The sequence below is a fragment of the Schistocerca nitens genome, chromosome 6, assembly GCF_023898315.1.
Source record: "Schistocerca nitens isolate TAMUIC-IGC-003100 chromosome 6, iqSchNite1.1, whole genome shotgun sequence".
NCBI lineage: Eukaryota > Metazoa > Arthropoda > Insecta > Orthoptera > Acrididae > Schistocerca > Schistocerca nitens.
In genome coordinates, this window is record NC_064619.1 from 212,623,868 (window position 1) to 212,641,245 (window position 17,378).

Below are 17,378 nucleotides of genomic sequence, written 5' to 3' on the forward strand. Positions count from 1 at the left end.
GCATGATCAAAGCACAGCAGTAATCAACATGGAAATCTGCTCCCATCATAACAACTGAAAAACCTGAGGATGCATTGTTGCCACGCTAGCTAAGATCTACATCCAATGTCGATTGCAACACTACTGAGGACCCTGAATCATCCCCTGACATTGTATTTCTCCATCACCTCTCAAGTCCATGCCCAGAGGCAACCAATGGGCAGCTCTAAGAGGAAATTAATCAGCCATCAGGAACATCTGAGGATGGCAAGGAATCTTCTTGCCAAAACATCGTACCTTCTGGATGATGCCACCAAGTTGAATAACCGAGAAATATTCAATATTTTCCTACACTGGGAAAACCTAAAATCACAGACTAAATAGTGTTTGCTTTTTTATGCACTAATTTAACTGGTGTATTTCTAGTGTGAAACAGTGAACCAACTCTCCTGCATATGATAGCAACAAATTTTTCATTTGTTTTAATTTTAACCCTCGAGTGGGCGTGCCTACGTATAAAGTGTGCCAAGCACAAATAACATTGTCTTGTACCGTTCCACTGTCATCTTTCAATTGTGAGCCCATATATATTCCATCATTACTGCTTCAATTAAAATAATGATAACCTGAGTTGCCTTATGTCCAAGTGGTCAGCTGTAATATAAAATAAACAGTGAGCTTTGTAGCAAAAATTTATGATCCATGCAAGAAAATGACCCAGATTATGAGTTAGCAGCACAATACTATAATGGGGCAGTTGTCTACAAGATAATTAGTGATTGAATAAGCGGCTGGCTGGGATCTGATGCAACTGTCGCTGTTTAATGTTTTGAGTGGGTCATATTTGTGAGATAATGCTTGAATGCGGCAATAGAGTGATGTAATGAAAGTTTATTATATCATTGTTAAGTTATATTAAGGTTAAACTATGATTTTATTTACACATATTTACCTCGGTAACAAAGACAGCTACTATTTACATTTGCGCAACGTTCACCATGTGCTCACTTGTGGTACAAGAAATGGCACGCCTGCTTGAGGGTTATAATGGTCAAAAATTACTGAGACTTGTTTGCTTTTGCCCCACACTCAAACATTGTGGCAACCATGTACCCGTTTCATACTCATTGAATCAATGAGAAATGGGCTCCATGAGGACCTTCGGCAGATCATTGAATGTTTTATCTGACTTGACACAGCTTGTAAACCGAGAAGACTTTAGTGAACTATTGCTGCATATGGTTCACTTTTTCAAAGCTTTCAATTGAGGTTTTATTTTTGTCAACTACTTCATGTGGAATCATCTACAAGATAAGCACAGTCACATTTGAATTCAGCCACTCATTTCTAAATTTTTTAAAATTAAGATGTAGACTCCTTATAAACTTTAAATGATTTAGCACTAATTTTATGATGGTACAGTATTCCAGTTTAGCCATTTAAATGGAACACATGCCACTCTACTACTTTCACGTTATTTGCAACATCAAAACAACAAAATTTAATCAAAACTATCTGTATTTTAGGCATTTTTACTCAAAAATACTTTAAATTTCCCAGAGGAAAAATTTACAACTATGACTATCGATCCATCCAAGAGCGAGTTGCTGTAGCAACCTGTCAGTAGCCTGATACTACTACTGTTGCACTGAAAATAATTTTGCAGAGCAGTACCATTCTGATTAAACAGCACTAATGCACCATAGTTAGAAACTGTTACATGGCTTATGCGGCTAAAGATTTTTTTGGACTAGTACCCACCAGAATAGCTAACACACACAGTAATTCAATTGATCATGTTATCACAGATTATGACCACATCATCTCAATGGACATCATAAATGGTAACCTCTCTGATCATTTAGGCCAAGCACCATTATTAAAATGTAATAGCAAATTCAAACCAAGAAAAATGTATGAGCACAGCCAAATATTATCTGCAAACAACATTGTTACACTTAGACATAGTTTAAGCCAGGAATCATGGGAATCAATCATGATTACCATTGGGGCCACAAATAAATGGAACATGTTCACAAAAATTATGACTGAGCACTTGTATAGATCCGTGCCATTAAAAAAAGTGAGTATCGAGAAAAAGCAAACTTCAAAATTAAAACCTGTGCCATTAGATTTTAAAACAAAAGATCTGAAAGGAAAAAATGGAAAACATGTATAGCTTACACAGACTAACTCACAGTTACAAAAGGAACTCTAAAGCCGTATAAATACAAGTACCGCAAAGAAGCCAGGAGATTAAAATCAGAAAGAGTCAGCCAACAGATACAATGTTTCAAAGACTTGCTATTCAATTGTAACTAAAACCAGAAACAATGAAACAGAAACTACAATTAATAATGTACAATTAACTTTGAATAATGATGATATCTCTGACCCTCTTGTAGTCAGCAATATTTTTAATAATTGCTTCATAGATACTGTTGAAAATGATGTCTCTATGAAACAGGATATACAGTGCACATTTGAGTTCAGAAACAAACAGAACTGCAGTACACTACCCCCAATAAGCACATATGACATTCTGTAGCTTATTGATAGCCTCAGAAACAAAAATCATCAGGATTAGACAAAATTCCTCCATACCTGTTGAAGAACTGCAAACATGAACTAATGAAACCACTGGGTCACCTAATAAATTGTGTTCTCAAAGATGGTGTGTTCCCTGACAAGTTGAAACTGTACAGAACTACAGACCCATTGCCCTAATCTCAACTTTCAGTAAACCGATAGAGAAAATAATATTAAAAAAATTCCGGAACATTACAACAATGCTGACATATTAAGTGATTTCCAGCATGGTTTCAGAAGAGGTCGAAGTATGTCAGGAGCAGTACAATTTGTCCATCATGCATTTGAAAAAATAAAGGAAAAATCCCAAGCAGCAGGAGTATTCCTGGACCTCTCAAGGGATTTTTATAGAGTACATCATGAAGTGCTCTCATCAAAAACTGTGAAGAGTGGTGTCACTGGAAAACTCATGAAATTGCTAAAGACATATTTAAAGGGTAGACAACAGTGCCCCGAGATTATGTACTCTAATGGAGAAATTCTGGAGAAGAGAAGGTCAAGTATAAGAAATAAACATTTTGGTGTTCCTCAGGGCCCCATTTTGGGTCCAGTCCTATTCATATGCTATGTAAATGATTTCCGAAGTTCTCTTGGCAATAAGCAATTGATCTCCATATATGTAGATGATACATCTGGTATCTGATATGCAGACAGTGAGTCCAGCCTAGTTGAAGAGATATATACCTTTATTGTAAAGGCAAGAGCTCACTTTGAAAGAGAGAACCTAAAAGTAAACATACAAAAAACTAGTATTAGTCATTTTAAACCAAGTGGTCCAAACAGACAAAATACTGTGACTGATGAAATTCTACCAAAAACATGTACACATAGCAAATTCTTGGGTTTATGCATAGATGATCGACTTTCATGAAAGCAGCAAGCTGATTATGTCTGTAAAAAAATAACACCCAGTCTACATGTATTAAGAAGGTTATCACTATATCTTAATTCTGAAACCCTAAGGACTGTATATTATGGATTAGTGTACCCTTTCTTGTCTTATGGAATAGTACTGTGGGATGGGACATGCCATACTACTATGAAAAGGGATTTCATACTGCAGAAGCAAGCCTTGAGGATCATAGCAAAATGTAAAACCAGGAACTTCTTGCAAGCCGCTATTCATTAGACACAATATTCTCACAGTTTATGCCATGTATATACTAGAAACTATAATGCTAGTGAAAGAAGACACTAAGATCACAAAAAGAAACATGGGTATTCACAACTATGAAACAAGGCATAGAAAAGACTTTCATATGGTTAACAGAAGATTAGCATTAACAGTGAAAAGACCTTAAGTCAAAGGAGCTGCTTTTAATAACTTGTTACCAAATGAAGTTAAGATATTGACAGGCGATACTTTTCACTTTTTAAAAGTGAGTCAAGCAGTGGCTTATTCAAAAATGCCCTTATAACTTGAATTTATCATGAATTACAATGTAATAAGAAATAATGTAAACTAAAAAATTGTAATTGTACAAACTATATTGTTGGTTGAAAACACACATGCATGTAAAATTACATGTCACATGCAATAAATTGAATTAAAAAATCACCCACAGTACTTTGAGATTATATGTTCAAAAAGACTCAGACTGCAGGAGTAGCATGTATTACTTACCCTGATTATTGACACCTACTGACATAACTGTCTTTTGGTTGGAGACATCTGTGTCTTTGACAGGAACTGTGTCATCTTCTGTGTCTAATCCACAATGGAATGAAACCTTTTTATTGTCTCCGACATACTGACTGGGAGCTTTGTGAACTACTGAATTGTTCAGTTTATGCAAGTCTTTTCCCTCCAGGTGAAGGGGACCACTGACATTTTTAGATTCAAGCTGTTTTTGTCTTTCCATGCTTATTGCCAGATTTTTCTGATGTGTTTCTAATTCCAATTTCAATTTCTGTAAATCACGGTCCAACTGAGAACATTTGTGACAAGGTTGTGACAGTTTCTTCGAAATAAATCCTAGAATTTGTTCACAGGAATGGTATTTTATACTATTAGAGTCAGGAAATATTGAAACAAGCAATATCAATTGTTTTTTGATACTATTCAAACACTCAGAATTTTGTGTAGCCACAGCTTTTGCCTTCAAGCATTCCTCTTGTGCCACTTTAATGGATTCTCCAAGGGCTGAATTTTCCAGCTCTAATTTCTGAATTTGCTCTTTAAAGCTATTTGCTTCTGACAGCAGCAATTTTTCATCTATTTTTAAAGTACTTTCAAAGTCCTTACTAAGTTTGTCACATTTTTCTTTTGTCTGCTGGAGTTCGTTTTCAAGCAGAATTCTTTGTTCCTTTTCTTTTTCCAAGTTTAGTTCGAGATGTTTCTCATTCTCAGTAAGTTGAAATATTTTTTCTTCTGCAGCTCTTAGGCGTAAACCAAGGTCCTTATTTTCATCCTGTAAAAACGACATATCTGCTTCTGATTTGGTTAGTTTCTTGTTGAGATGGAGTTTATCTTGTTCTAAAGTAGTAAGTGTATCTTTCTGGGCTTTCAGTTTATCATGAAGTTTATTTTTCTCTTTCTGAGAATTCTCCAATTCTTCTTCAAGCAATACAACTTGTTTTTCCAACTGGCTGATCCAACTTTCTTTAGCAATGAGATTATTATTGGACTCTTCAAGTATGATTTTGACCACTTCCTGCTCCTTCTGAATGATAGAATTCACAAATTTGTCAAAAATGGCAAGATTGTCAGAGGAGTTTTCTTGATCACCTGAATCTGCTTGGGATAATGTGGCTATTTCTGTCAGCATTCTATTCCTAAGTTTTTCATTGTTAGAATTCAGAATATCTAATTCTTTCTTTTGAGCTGTGTTCTTGGCAGTAAGTTCATCCAGTTTTAACCTTAACTGCATCAATGAATAACTGTTTTCTTCAGTATTTCTACTGTCACCAGAAAGTAGTATTTTTCTCGGTGTTAAGTTTTGATCACAGTCATTGGTATCTGATGTGTCTTTTCCTAGACACCTGTCCTCCTCTGCATGATCAGACTTTGGAGAGATATGATATTTAGGTGTCTCCATATGGCTTATAAGTGCCATCTTACTGTTTGAAGGAGCCTGCTCTTTGCTATCAGTTTCTGGACAACTTTGAAATTCATCTTCTTGAGCTGCAGACCTGAAATGAAAAATAAATGTCAGTACAAGCATGTGCATCATATTCTACAAAAAGACAACTACTACCTTTTACTGTGTGATAAAAATGAGGAACATTGTTTCTACTATCCAATCCACATCTTCAGAAATGGTACTCTGACACCCATTCAATTCACACAATATCCTCGTCTGCCTTTATGTCCTTCGGTTCCAACCTTCTGCTCCATGGGGCATATATCCTCCCATCACCTCTTATTCCAACCCATCACAGGCATTTCCTATATTATCAAAGGCAGAGCTAACCACAAAAACAGCCACAGCACAGTAGTCTACACAGCTATGACTATGAATGAATTATCCACTTGTATATAGCCATGACCAAATGGAGATCTAAGATCTGTATGCTGTATAAAATAATGTGGGTGGCACCAACAGCTGCTTCACGATCCATGTCCGCTGCATCATACCATCAAATAGAAGCTCCTCTGAATTCGTCAACAGTTAATTTTGCCCGGAATATATCCAACATTCTCATCATTAAAATGGCCTCAATCTTCACCACTAGACCACTTGTTCCACTACTACATTCTATGCTGCTTCCTTATCTTTCTCTCCCTGTAGATTTGAAATGTAACTGCCTCATCTTGAGTTTAATATGGAATCTTATACAGGAATTTAGTGACGTATTCTGTTTCGATCTACAGCTTGCAGTTTTAGGAGTTTAGCGCTTTCATATGCACTGATTAGAAAGGTAACATTTTTGATGTCAATAAGAGGCTTTTGCTTTACTTAGAAATTTATTTTTGTGAAGGGACAATTTAATAAGAAGTAAAAATATCAAAGTATGCAATGAAGTTGAACTTTTTTCAAAAAAGTGAGTTGATTAAGATTTTAGTTACATGATAAATTAGTACAAGCAATGTAAGCAAATGTCAATGCTCAGTACTGGCTGAGAAAAATAAATAGGCTACAAAATATAAATTAGGACAAATCTGAAAAGGACCAATTGTCAACAAAAAAGGTGTTATTTTACACAAGTTTACATAATTATCTGAACTGAAATAAGAAAACTACATCTACATTGCACACATCACATTACGGTGTGAGGCAGAGGGTACTTTCGTGTACAACTTTCACTTCCCTACCTTCCTCTTCCAGTTACAATAATGAGCAGGTGCATGGATCATCCTTATTTTGCTTTCATATTCTTCTGCAGCAAATATGTAGGAACTAGTAATGTACTGACTGACCTCTAGGAAAGTACATTCTTTGAATTTTAACAGTAAACCACACTATGCTGCACGATACGTCTCTTGTAACATCTGCCATTGGAACTGGACGAACATCTCCATGACACTTTCATACTCACTCAGCGAACCTATGACTAAACACACTGTGCTATCTACGAGCTTCTTTATTTCTTCCATCCATGCCTTCTGGTCCCAGTCTGATGATCACTATTCAAATATTTGTCAAATAAGAGTTTTATACATTATCTCCTTCGTATGTGAACTATACCTTGAGGACTCTTCCACTGAATTTCAATATGGTGCCTGCCTTTCATGTAATTGCTCATTTTTAAATCACTCTGCATTCTGAAATGTAATTGCCTTAGAGAGCCTATGATATATCACTCAAACTAAATGTTTGGTGATGAACCCATACATCAGTAGTTTTTGATCCTGTAGTGTTGTTTCAGGGTCTGGTAATAATATATAATGTTTACTACAGCCACCAAACTTTTGTTAACTATTTTGAGTTTCAATTTGAAGGTAAATAACATACTTAGCAAAACTTATGCCCTGATAATAACATGTAAATACTTGGAACTTCATTGTTTAAAGCAACGTTAACCCATCACTTCTCATATAAAATTATGCAAATGATGATAAATGAAATATGTATGACTATATTTAATAAATAATTACTGAATATATGAGGATATTTGACAAATCTCAAGTGAGTAAGAAAGACTGTGAAATAATAATTTGAGAATCATATAAAAAGATCATGTATTTGAACCAGGGAGGCCAAAGCTATAAATGAATATATGTTAAAAATTTTAGACAGAAATGTTAAATAACATGAACCATGGACCTTGCCATTGGTGGGGAGGCTTGCATGCCTCAGTGATACAGATAACTGTACCATAGGTGCAACCACAACGAAGGGGTATCTGTTGAGAGGCCAGACAAACGTCTGGTTCATGAAGAGGGGCAGCAACCTTTTCAGTAGTTGCAGGGGCAACAGTCTGGATGATTGACTGATCTGGTCTTGTAACACTAACCAAAATGGCCTTTCTGTGCAGGTAATGCGAATGGCTGAAAGCAAGGGGAAACTAAAGCTGTAATTTTTCCCGAGGACATGCAGTTTTACTGTATGGTTAAATGGTGATGGCGTCCTCTTGGGTAAAATATTCCGGAAGTAAAATAGTCCCCCATTCGGATCTCCGGGTGGGGACTACTCTAGAGGACGTCATTGTCAGCAGAAAGAAAACTGGCATTCTACGGATCGGAGCGTGGAATGTCAGATCCCTTAATCGGGCAGGTAGGTTTGAAAATTTAAAAAGGGAAATGGATAGGTTAAAGTTAGATATAGTGGGAATTAGTGAAGTTCAGTGGCAGGAGGAACAAGACTTTTGGTCAGGTGAATACAGGGTTCAAATGGCTCTGAGCACTATGGGACTTAACAGCTATGGTCATCAGTCCCCTAGAACTTAGAACTACTTTAACCTAACTAACCTAAGGACAGCACACAACACCCAGTAATCACGAGGCAGAGGAATACAGGGTTATAAATACAAAATCAAATAGGGGTAATGCTTACACACTACTTAACCTAAATTATCCTAAGGACAAACACACACACCCATGCCTGAGGGAGGACTCTAACCTCCGCCGGGACCAGCTGCACAGTCCACAACTGCAGCGCCTTAGACTGCTTGGCTAATCCCGCACGGCACATTTTTCTTTGTCTCAAAGCTTTTGAGGTCAAGGTCATAAATAGGTTATTTAGAATTTTTAAATGTGCCACTCTACAAATAAAGCACTAAATTAGTAGTTCAATTACTGTAGCTAGAAAGTGGTCAGGTTTGAAATTAATATTTTGAAACTTATAGACCAACTTAAAACTATGTTGAATTAGCTGAGAGAACATGGGTCTGTGGTCGTATTGGATTCATACAGTCTACAATCAATGATTATTCTTTTGGTAGAGTGCCATATAGTTGAGCATTTTGTTGCAGATAGGGATCTGTAAGGTAACTCACTTGTAAAAATTTCGAGAATTATCTCGTTCATGATTTCTTGTAAAGTCAGACCACATAATGTACTGAAAGTTAAGTAGTGTATGTTCATGTCATAATCAGGATACAGTGACATTTAATAAGCGCTAGTTAGGATGTCGAGAATACACTACGTGATCAAAAGTATCCGGACACACCCAAAAACATACATTTTTCATATTAGGTGCCATGTACTTCCACCTGCTGCCAGGTACTCCATATCAGCAACCTCAGTACTCATTATACGATATGAGAGACGCTTGGAGGGGTGGAGGCGGGAAGGGATGTTTAGCTTTTTATTTCTCTTCATGTAGCTTTGGGACAAACTTTTCATGGAAACTTTACCGACACAAGGTCTTACAACATAAAATTTAATTCTACTAATTCTTCCCAATATGTCCCAAATTGAGATCAATGTTCAAGGTTTTAATGGGAGTACGTGTATAAATTCAGATGCTGCTGTGTATTTATCTGAAATTATGAACTTGCTTTTCTTGAAGTTTACCTCCACTCTTGATATCTTGTTTTTCTCTTCACGGACTCTTCTCCTACTTTCATGAAATGTCGAAGATATACATAGGTAAATAAATACAAAATTTGTTTGTTTCATATATTTGTATTGTCTTTGGTACTTAGTATTTCGCTGTTGTGTGATATGCAGCAAAACAGTCTCCAAGATGTAAAGCAACTCCACAAGACTTACACATTAAGTTTGTTGTTCTTTTTTGAGCATACATGGCAGTTTCTTCGTTTTCATTTATTCATTTCGGAAATAAGTATTAGTTGGTGTTGGTTTATGTGACCGAAAAGTCGGTCAACTGGAACATGATGAGATGTACGTGATGTAGTGGCAACCTCCAGGTTTTGCTCAGAAGCAGGTACGTGGTCTTTTATCCATGAATCGGACACTTTCAATAAAAAATCTTGAAATAGGAGACTCTTGTGTTCTGTAATGAAATATTTACATGTACAGAATGCATCAAATAATGCAAATCTTTTTTGACCATTTTATCGTTTCTCTTTATATAGGGTAATAACTCAAATATTGGTCTGCCCGATTCAATCCGTTCATGCATTTGTTGTAGTCTGATACACTTTCAGTTTTTTTTTCATTATTTTTTTTATTGTGTAATCGGTTTTTCTACATTTTCTGTGAATGTCAGTCAAAGTGGCATTATGTATTGTAGAGATCATTCGTATCGTTTTAGTTTTCGAAGCTCTCCGTATCTCTGCGAATGCTTCACCTTTCCATTGAAGACAAGCTTCAAACACATTGACTTTTGCACGCTTTAACTTTTCAGAAATCCTGTACTTTGCCGTATCATTCCATAAACTCTAATTTTATTTTCAAGTAACTTCTTGCAAGTTCTGCACTGTTATAATAATTATCCATGTAGAGGTGACACCACTTTCCATAAGAAGGTGTCAATAGTTCCATCACTGTTTTTGCTAAAGGCTGTCCAGCGCCGGAAAAGATCTTGAATGAGGAAATGTATCACGTACTCTCTAATCACACAGATTCATGCCATATTTCATAATTTTTGACAGATTCAAAACTTTATAAAATTTAACCGTCCACGCCACGGTATCATTCCTTCATCAGTTGAGATGTTTTGACTTAGATCAAAAGTTTATTCAAACTTTTTGGAAAAATATTCAATTACGAATTGCACTTTGTAGAGCTGGTCGGCATTATCTGGTTCATTGTTGCTGTCGGAAAAATGTAAAAATGATAATATTTGCCTGGATCGGTTGTGGGACATATTTTTGTGAAATATCGATGTGTCTATCAACGGATTCATTGACTAATAATCATCAATCCTTGCCGCCGCTGCCCCCCCCCCTTTTTTTTTTTACAATTTCCATAACGATAGCAAGCTGAAACCATTTTTTAATTTCGGGTCCTGTAATGTCGACATATTTTGCATTATTTTTATACAGTTTCCTTCTAATGCAATTTTGCTGTAGTACTCGTTGGTTTTATTGCTAATATATTCAAATAGATCATTCCCAATATATTATTCTATGATACCCTCGACACTCTGTGTATCTTTGGGAAATATGTTTGGACCAGGAGATCCTTCAAATTTATAATTGGTCCTCAGTAAATCAAAATCTGACCACTGTGCACTGTCTTCTTTGTCTGATTCGTCCGAATCAGTTGGAAACTGTAGTTGCCGAATTCTTCTTGGACGTATTTCACTATCTTCTGACGATTCCGCTTCACTTTCGTTTTCTTGATATCCAATGTCTTCTTCCCAATCTGTCAAAGTCATCTGGAACGTCAGACAAGACGTCCGCATATTCATCATAAATAATCATATCGTCTCTCTCATCTGCCACAATGAAAGGGCACAAGTACTTATTAAAAAACTTGTTGATGTGTGTAACTTATTGTTATCTAAACATAACACCAACAGAATGCAAAATATACTAAAGTGCTGTCACTGGCCACTGCGCGGTACTATGTTCATGACACCACTGTGGTGTCGCCGGTCACTGAGCGATACTATGCACACAACACCACTGCGGTGTCACTGGCCGTTGACCGCTATTTCACTCACGACACCACTGTGGTGTCGCCGGATGGCATAGTGTTAATTACTTTGCTGATTCTTGAAACTGTTCAGTACAATTGCTTGTTTTTTTAATCTTTAGTTGGAACCATGCAACTAACATGTATTGGTAAAAAAAAGAGTAAAAGTAATAAATTTCGAAGTGTCCAAGAAGACTGCAATCCTGTTATATAAAATACTATTATTAACAAACTAGACTGTGATTTTGTTTACGAAATGAAGTAGAGCATTAAATATTGAGTTCCAAGAATTTATGTTCAGCTGTTACAAGTGATGAAACTGATAATGGTAGTGGTGTTTGTATAATGTTGAAGATAAGTCAAATAATTAGAGAATGAAATTATACTATGTTGAGGAATGTAGAAGTCCTCTAAAATCAACAAATGAATTAGCAGACCAGATGTCATCTGCAGCGAACAACTGCTTTAGTATCAACTCTTCTTGTATCGTATCCCATTAAATTTGAAAAGCTCAGATTTGTGGGAATTTTAGTAGTTAGCCTTGTGATGTATGAATGTTAACTATGTGTCAGATCCTTCCGATTTTATTCTGTGTATCCAAAAATGTAACAGTTTCTTGATCCCATACTTTGCCAAATTGTAGGCAGGTGGCTTGATCACACTGACTATATGCGACACCTTTCTGTAAGGATTTTCAGTACTCCATAAATTCTTGGTGTTTCCGGAACTTTGGTAATGACTTCTCTGGCTGTGTCATGGCCCATTCTAGAGTCTTTGTTTAAGATTCAGGTCTTTTATTTTGTAAGATGACACAGCAGCATACCTAAGAAGATTTTCAAGGAGTGACACCAGCAGTGGAAGCCTTTGTATTTACACCAGTGTGCTAATTCATGGTCTCTTATTATTTAGACAGTGAAGAGATATTTTACGACCTTCTTTGCTTCCGACAGACCAATCTTCTTGCAAAAACTGTGCCAAGAAACTCATAGTCATAAATTATTTGCTTATAATTCAAAATGGTTCAAATGGCTGTGAGTACTATGGGACTTAACATCTAAGGTCATCAGTCCCCTAGAATTACTTAAACCTAAATAACCTAAGGACATCACACACATCCATGCCCGAGGCAGGATTCGAACCTGCGACCGTAGCAGTCGTGCGGTTCCAGACTGAAGCGCCTAGAGCCGCTCAGTTACCGCGGCCAGCCCCTTATAATTGACTGTCATAATAGCAAATACATTAAATCACGTAAGTAATAGAAATTCCCAATTACCTGACTGAGATGTTCTTGGTAGAACATGGTGTTTCAGTCTGCACAGCAAATGATGCCTAGAAAATAAAATGATACATGTATTATCTGCAAAAAATATGGGAAAATGGAGACAATATTAACCATGTAATTTATGTCACAACAGGAATGAAATGAAATAGGCAAAAGAACTCTAAATACCAAAATCTAACTTCACTGACAAAAACGAGTGCTTGGTCACAGCAGCGCTACCTATAACAAAAATACTAAAATAAGATGATAAATTGCTAAGAGGAAATACACCAATAACTCAACATATAGTTCACTAAATCTATCTGCATAACCCTTTTTACAAAGGCTGTGGGTACAGTGGCACCAATATTGGTGGGTTCTGTCGCCAACCAAAATCAGCCAAAGATCGCTGACCTTTTCAGATTGTTATGCCGCAACGTATGTGGCCACAATGTGGCCAATCTCTTTGCCCAAAAGTACAGACTTTGGACATTAATCAGTGAAATTCAAAATCAGTTTGTTTCCTCTGGTCATAACGGCCAACAAAACATGAAACGTGGACTGTGAGAAACAGGTAAGTTAGAAAAGAGTTGGTGGTATCCTGAGAATGAAAAATATCATAATCGGGAAATAGTTCAGAATCTATGGACAGAAATGACAGGTTTTGGGAACCACAAGTAGATAAAATGATTATTGGAAACTTTAGGCCACAGATTATAAACTCAAAAAATAATTTGTTCAAGTGAGAAGGGTGGTGTATCTTATGCTTCAGGTTACTGCACCAGAGTGGATCTTTTTTGGATTGTGGTAGATGGACATTGGTACTTACAGTTTTTTTTTATGCCTGTAGGGTGGTCATTCTGTTACATGAAATGGTTTGTAAATGTGGCGTTCAGAGTATCTTATTCTGAGCTTTGTGTCTGTCTTTTATATGTATGCTGAATGACAGTTACTGAAGGTTAACTGATGTACGCCAGCACAACTTCAAATAAATTCAGCAAAACAATGTGTTTGTAATATTGTTTTTGAAGGTCACTATGAATCATCTCTAGTGTGTGACAGAATGTTTTTTTCCTTCATCTCACATATTCATAAAGCTTGTCTGGTAATTCCAATAACTGAGGACAAAGCGTACAGTACTTGACACTTTCTTTTTGAAACAGATATAGCTCATTCACAATATTTGGAGGCTTTTTAATAGTAAAAGCCACATTGTAGCACTTGTCACCATGCACAGAGGTGGTGGTATCTATAGTTCCCTTGAAGGTTAAAATCTTACCTGCTTCATGTACAGAACTGATTCTAACCTAACTTAATCTAACTTGGACCCACCAAAAACTGACAAAGGAGATCCAATGCACTGGGGCCACATTGTTGGCCGATGTTATCGGGCGACAATATCTGACGACTGCTGTCTGTGTCACGGTGAAGCTGAATGCCACCTTCTAAGACACAAATCAAGGAACTGGATAATCCGATATTATGCTCTTGTATACTTGTATTAGGGGTTATTGAGTACACAAGCACACAACAGTTTCTGGATTTTGTGATTGTTCTTACTATGCAGTTGTGAATTACAATATGGATGTTTATATCCACACCTATGTTCGAGTGCATTTGTACTTATTGCAATATCCAATGATTGTGTTATTACATTCGAAGGTAAATTTCAGGGGTTAGTCTGTTTAAATGATTTCCCAAAACCCAACAAACACAATTCACGAGTGGACCATTGAAGAAAATCCATTACAATCTTAGGCAAGTAAGTGTCCTTGAATGAAAACCAGTTAATTACGAGCATGATTGGAAGGTAACCTTCATTCGGCTGTACATAGAAAACTTGCATAAAATTTTTTTACTTACATCATGGAACTGTAGCTGTTTGTTATTTTTCAGTATAGTCACATTTAAATTTAAACATCTGTCATAGGATATCTCTAATTTATGAATTCCTCGTTAATCAAATTTTCCACCTTCCAGCGTAGTCAATCTTTCACAGCATTTATGTTTAGCATTGTCATCTAAGTGCTGTGAAGTGAGCCACTACTTCATGTTAGTGTCGAAATGAAAATCGCTTGGCCTTAATCGTGGGCTGTATGGGGAATGATCAAAAATCTCCCATTTGAAATCTCTAGAGTTTCTTGGGCACTGGGAGGATGAGCACCATCATGCAAAAACATGGTCCATAAATTCAACCAACAAAACTCCCTGAGCATATAAAAAAACTGTAGCACCTCCCATTTTGCAGGATTTTTTTATTATGGTGCTCATGTTTTGAGGTTGTAATGAGTAAATGTGTGAAAGAGTGAGGTTCATACTTTCACAGTTAGATGCTTACTGAATCAGAGAACATGCAGATGTGACAATGATGGCACTCTGCATTCAAGCACTTAGCACCATTCTAGTGTGGTGGTTACTATCCGAACATCCAACCCCCCCCCCCCCCCCCCATGCCCTATTTCCTTTCTACATTGGTAGTACCCTTCTACATTGTTAGTAATGTAAAACTGCATATTCACTGTGACTAAACATTTGATTTTAATATTACGCAATGAATTTAAGTTTTAAGTCTGCTTTGGCTAGATCTATCGAACTGTAGGCACACAAAAAATTGTGGAAATTTGCTGTCACCGAAATAACGAAATAAATATCTGTAACAGTTACCTTGGGTCTGCAAATAACTGCAGTATATTGGTAGACATAACACTGAAATCCTTTATTCCTGTGTGGTAGACTCTACTGTTTGCCCAGATCTGAGATTTTCAGGTGAGGGGGACAGAAATCTGCACAAGGGACCTACAGCAGTGGGCAACCTCACAGAGCAATTAATCTCCAACTGGTTTTATACACCCTGAGCAGCCTTTATATATAAACAAGTTAAGCATAGTAGCAATGTCATGGTGTTAACACCATTTAGGTACCTATCACTGTAAGCACAGTAGGTTTTGGACTAAAATGTTTTAATACTTTTGTAAAAAATTACTTGTTTTTAAAAACTGTTAGGAGATTTTACATTAACTGAAAGGCAATATTATGTTTGTTTCCATATCTCTGAGGACAATTGCTAGTCAAGTAAAACTGATTATCATTGTTATTACATTATGATACTGTGTATTACTCACATTACACATCTGTCTCTATTGTGATGAGATGTCAATAAAAGGAACTGGATGTTTGAAGGTATAGATGCAACTACCTTCTAACAAAACTTAGTCTGTCAAGACGACAGTGAAGGCCAATTTCTCAGGGAAGTGTTTGGCCTTTGTGATTAGTAATCTTGAGATGATGCAATGAATATAACAGAAAGTATTTAAAAAATGAGGCTGCATTGAACAAAATTCCTAGCTTACTTTGTTGCTGTCTTAACTTATCTGCAATTACAGTTCTGCAAAACCAATTAAAGATATCACCAACCATCAATATAACTTCTGAAATGTTCCATTTATCACTTGCTTTGTGACTGGGACAACTCTTTAGATAAGCTGAGCAGCAAAGTGGGACTAGATGTCTGATGTATTTGTGCCCTCACAGTGGACGTACAATGATATCATGCAGGAGAAATTATACAGGGATTTGCTAAATGGAGCGAACTACAGGGAAAGATCCCTGCAAAGATAAGGAGCAGAAAATGTTGTATGGAGATTGACTACAAATGTGTTCCAAGGGAGGCACACTTACTTGAAAGTAGAGATAAAAAGAGTGTAGGTTTCAACAATTTTAACTGCACATGAAATCACAGGCAAGTGGAATGTTTCACCTGTTTTATCTCTGTAATCAAGAGGTCAGAAATATTGTCCATCACAGAAAGAGGTCAGAATATCACTGAGGCATACATGTACCACATACCAGTACTATGGGACATCTGCACGCACACCGTGCGAGGTGGCACACCGTGCGAGGTGGCACAGTGGCTAGCACATTGGACTCGCATTCGGGAGGATGACGGTTCAATCTCACGTCCGGCCATCCCGATTTAGGTTTTCCGTGATTTCCCTAAATCGCTCCAGGCAAATGCCGGGATGGTACCTTCGAAAGGGCACGGCTGACTTCCTTCCCTGTTCTTCCCTAATCCAATGAGACTGAGGTCCTCACTGTCTGGTCACCCCCTCCCAAAAATCCCAAGCCAACCCAGGATGCACACAAAGTAAGTGTCAAAATGTTAAAGGCAGCGGGGGAGGTTGGGAAACTGGGGCTGTACCATGTGATGATGATGGTGCAGAATCAGAAGATTGCAGAAGATTGGAAGAGAACACTAACTGTGACTATATTCGAGGAAGGGAGTAGGAAGGATTGCACAAACTACAGGAGAGTCACACTGATACCACAATGTGCCAAGGTATACGAAAAGATACTAGAGAGCAGAATCAGAACAAGGGTTCAAAACAAACAGAGATGAACATCACTGCTTCATACCTGAGATGTCAACTGTTGACCTCATACTTGCAGTGAGGCAGCTCCAGAAGCACCACTATGAATTTGATGAAGACACCATGTTGGTATTCTCAATATAGAAAAGGCATTTGATAGTATCTGTAGAAGACACATCTGGGAAGCACTAGAAAAGAAAGGACTGGAGAAAGAGACTACAAGCAGGGAGGAGGAGATTTACTGTGGAAGGAA

The 17,378-nt window shown here is 37.0% G+C and overlaps 1 protein-coding gene across 1 annotated transcript in view; it reads right to left on the reverse strand.

Annotated features, from left to right (window-relative positions):
- The window catches only part of LOC126263130 (uncharacterized), a 252,741-nt gene that overhangs the window by 43,404 nt on the left and 191,959 nt on the right, over positions 1-17,378 (reverse strand). Inside the window, exons 12-13 of the mRNA XM_049960152.1 lie at positions 12,771-12,826; positions 4,193-5,700 (exon numbers count right to left, since the gene is read on the reverse strand). Of these exons, the coding sequence (XP_049816109.1) occupies positions 4,193-5,700; positions 12,771-12,826 (1,564 nt within the window). The remainder of the gene's footprint in view (positions 1-4,192; positions 5,701-12,770; positions 12,827-17,378) is intronic.